This window comes from Ipomoea triloba, chromosome 4 (assembly GCF_003576645.1).
Source record: "Ipomoea triloba cultivar NCNSP0323 chromosome 4, ASM357664v1".
In the NCBI taxonomy this organism is placed as follows: Eukaryota; Viridiplantae; Streptophyta; class Magnoliopsida; order Solanales; family Convolvulaceae; genus Ipomoea; species Ipomoea triloba.
Genome location: NC_044919.1, coordinates 11,949,110 through 11,951,435, shown reverse-complemented (window position 1 = coordinate 11,951,435; position 2,326 = coordinate 11,949,110). Strand labels below are relative to the sequence as shown.

The following is a 2,326-nucleotide window of genomic DNA, read 5'->3' as shown; positions in this document are numbered from 1 at the left end:
TAAGTAACATGGAATTTCCTGTTGCATACAATATTTTATTTTTAATACTTTGTCACGTTTCTACTTTTCCAGCCTTCCCGATAGGCTGACACGGGGATTTTTTAATTTCCACCATGGCCGCCTTTCAACGCTGGCGGGCTGGGGGGTCTCTTTATATTTGGCTGCTCAAACTCACCACTCCCAACAATCACTCCATCTTTACTTGCCACTGCTCCAAAAAAGGGGAAGAAAACAGTTAGTGAGGTTTTACTACACTCTACAATGGCAACAAATGTGCCGAGGATGAAGCTGGGTTCGCAGGGCCTGGAAGTATCTGCGCAGGGTCTTGGCTGTATGGGGATGTCCTGCTTCTATGGCCCGCCCAAGCCTGATGAAGATATGATCAAGCTCATTCACCACGCCATTCATTCCGGCGTCACCTTGCTCGACACCTCCGATATGTATGGCCCGCACACCAACGAAATCCTCCTTGGCAAGGTATCTATGGCTTTCACTTTCTCATCTCTCACCAACAAAGTTGAGAATGTAAACATAACAAAGTATTGATGATTTGATGGTGGTTATAATGGTTGGCATTTGAAATCATGGAATGTGTGTATGTTTTTGCAGGCTTTGAAAGGAGGGGTAAGAGAAAAGGTACAATTGGCAACAAAGTTTGCATACTCTTTTGGGGAAGGGGGCATTGACATTCGTGGGGATCCAGAATATGTAAGAGCTGCTTGTGAGGCAAGCTTGAAAAGGCTTGAGGTCGACTGCATCGACCTCTACTATCAGCATCGTGTTGATACTCGCGTCCCTATTGAAGTAACGGTATGATCCTCATTCCTCTGTTGCCTATTTATGGATGGATAGAATATATAATGATCTTTAAAGTCAAAAAGTGAAACCATGAGAATTTGGAACAAATTTTCTCAAAATTTAGACACGGCCAAATACAGGTGCATACAAAGGATCTATTCACTTTGGACATAATTCTCTCACTTTCATTGCCGAGTTTGAAACTTGATCTCTTTCTCCCAAATACTGCCAGACTCGTGGGACAGCTATACTTTTGAGTCTCTTTATTAAGCATATTCTTATCCTGTTTTCAACATTTTTGAAGATGGGAGAGCTTAAGAAATTGGTCGAAGAAGGGAAAATCAAATACATAGGCCTATCGGAGGCTTCAGCTGCAACAATCAGAAGAGCACATGCTGTTCATCCTATAACAGCTGTGCAGATAGAGTGGTCTCTGTGGGCAAGAGATGTGGAAGAAGAAATTATACCTACTTGCAGGTCCACCATCCTATCCTATCTATCTCTTCTGCTAATTAAGTTTCATGTTTTATAAATGTAAAATTCTAACTGTTGCCAATATTGGTTCAGAGAGCTTGGAATTGGAATTGTAGCATATAGTCCACTGGGGCGAGGATTCTTGTCCTCGGGTGCAAAGCTGGTCGAAAACTTCTCAGAAGGCGATATCAGAAAGGTTTAATTTGCCAGTGTTTAAATTGAACAATATATGCACAACATCTGCTATTTATTTCTAGTTTGCATACTCAAATTTGTAATTAAATTTTGCAGCATCTCCCAAGGTTCCACGGTGAGAACGCTGAGCACAACGCGAACTTGTACGAGAGGATAAACAAGCTGGCAGAACAAAAGGGATGCACCCCTTCACAGCTTGCTCTGGCCTGGTTGCATCACCAAGGGAACGATGTCTGTCCCATCCCGGGAACCACTCGGATCGAAAACTTCAACCAAAACATCGGAGCTTTGTCTGTGAAACTGACAGCCAACGACATCTCTGAGCTCGAATGCATTGCCTCAGCTGTCAAGGGTGACCGATACCCGCCTGGCATGAACACTTGGAAAGAATCAGATACCCCACCTGTGTCAGCATGGAAAGCGGCATAATTCTATGCTGCTCTTCTGGACTTTCGGACAAACGTTCGGATCGAATAATGTTTGTTTGTATGACTGAAAGCTGTTGAGAGAGTGTGGGCTATTCGGCTTTTGAGAATAAAATTAGCTACTGAACTTCTGCCTGTGGTTTCTCTTTTTTTGAGTATCTTCAGTAGCTCTGTATTACTATTACTTGAGGAATGCTGTTTTCACATATAATATATTACAGTGTCTTTATATCTCTCTCTCTCTCTCACACATACACACATATATATTTCCAAATGCCTCTTGCTACTAATAAAACATCTCCATAGATATTTTTGCATTTTCAAAACATTCATAAGCAGAGGTTTTGAGAATTTCTGGGATTATTATCTTATTTGGTTTTAAAATGAAGAATGATTACTAAGAAAACATATACAAAGTGTGGAGAAGGAAACCT

At 41.6% G+C, this 2,326-nt stretch overlaps 1 protein-coding gene across 1 annotated transcript; it reads left to right on the top strand.

Annotated features, from left to right (window-relative positions):
* The first annotated feature begins 209 nt into the window (after window positions 1-209).
* LOC116014812 (auxin-induced protein PCNT115-like) lies at window positions 210-2,125 on the top strand. Its single transcript, XM_031254767.1, has 5 exons — window positions 210-477; window positions 610-810; window positions 1,103-1,275; window positions 1,366-1,468; window positions 1,564-2,125. The coding sequence occupies exons 1-5, from the start codon at window positions 262-264 to the stop codon at window positions 1,894-1,896; spliced, it is 1,026 nt and encodes a 341-aa protein (XP_031110627.1). The 5' UTR covers window positions 210-261; the 3' UTR covers window positions 1,897-2,125.
* The last annotated feature ends 201 nt before the right edge of the window (window positions 2,126-2,326 follow it).

Excerpts from the sequence above, each read along its gene's own strand:
- LOC116014812 (XM_031254767.1), top strand. The coding sequence starts at position 262 with ATGGCAACAAATGTGCCGAGGATGAAGCTGGGTTCGCAGGGCCTGGAA. Across the intron at positions 478-609 it reads ACGAAATCCTCCTTGGCAAG|GCTTTGAAAGGAGGGGTAAG; the intron begins GTATCTATGGCT and ends ATGTTTTTGCAG. Across the intron at positions 1,276-1,365 it reads GAAATTATACCTACTTGCAG|AGAGCTTGGAATTGGAATTG; the intron begins GTCCACCATCCT and ends ATATTGGTTCAG.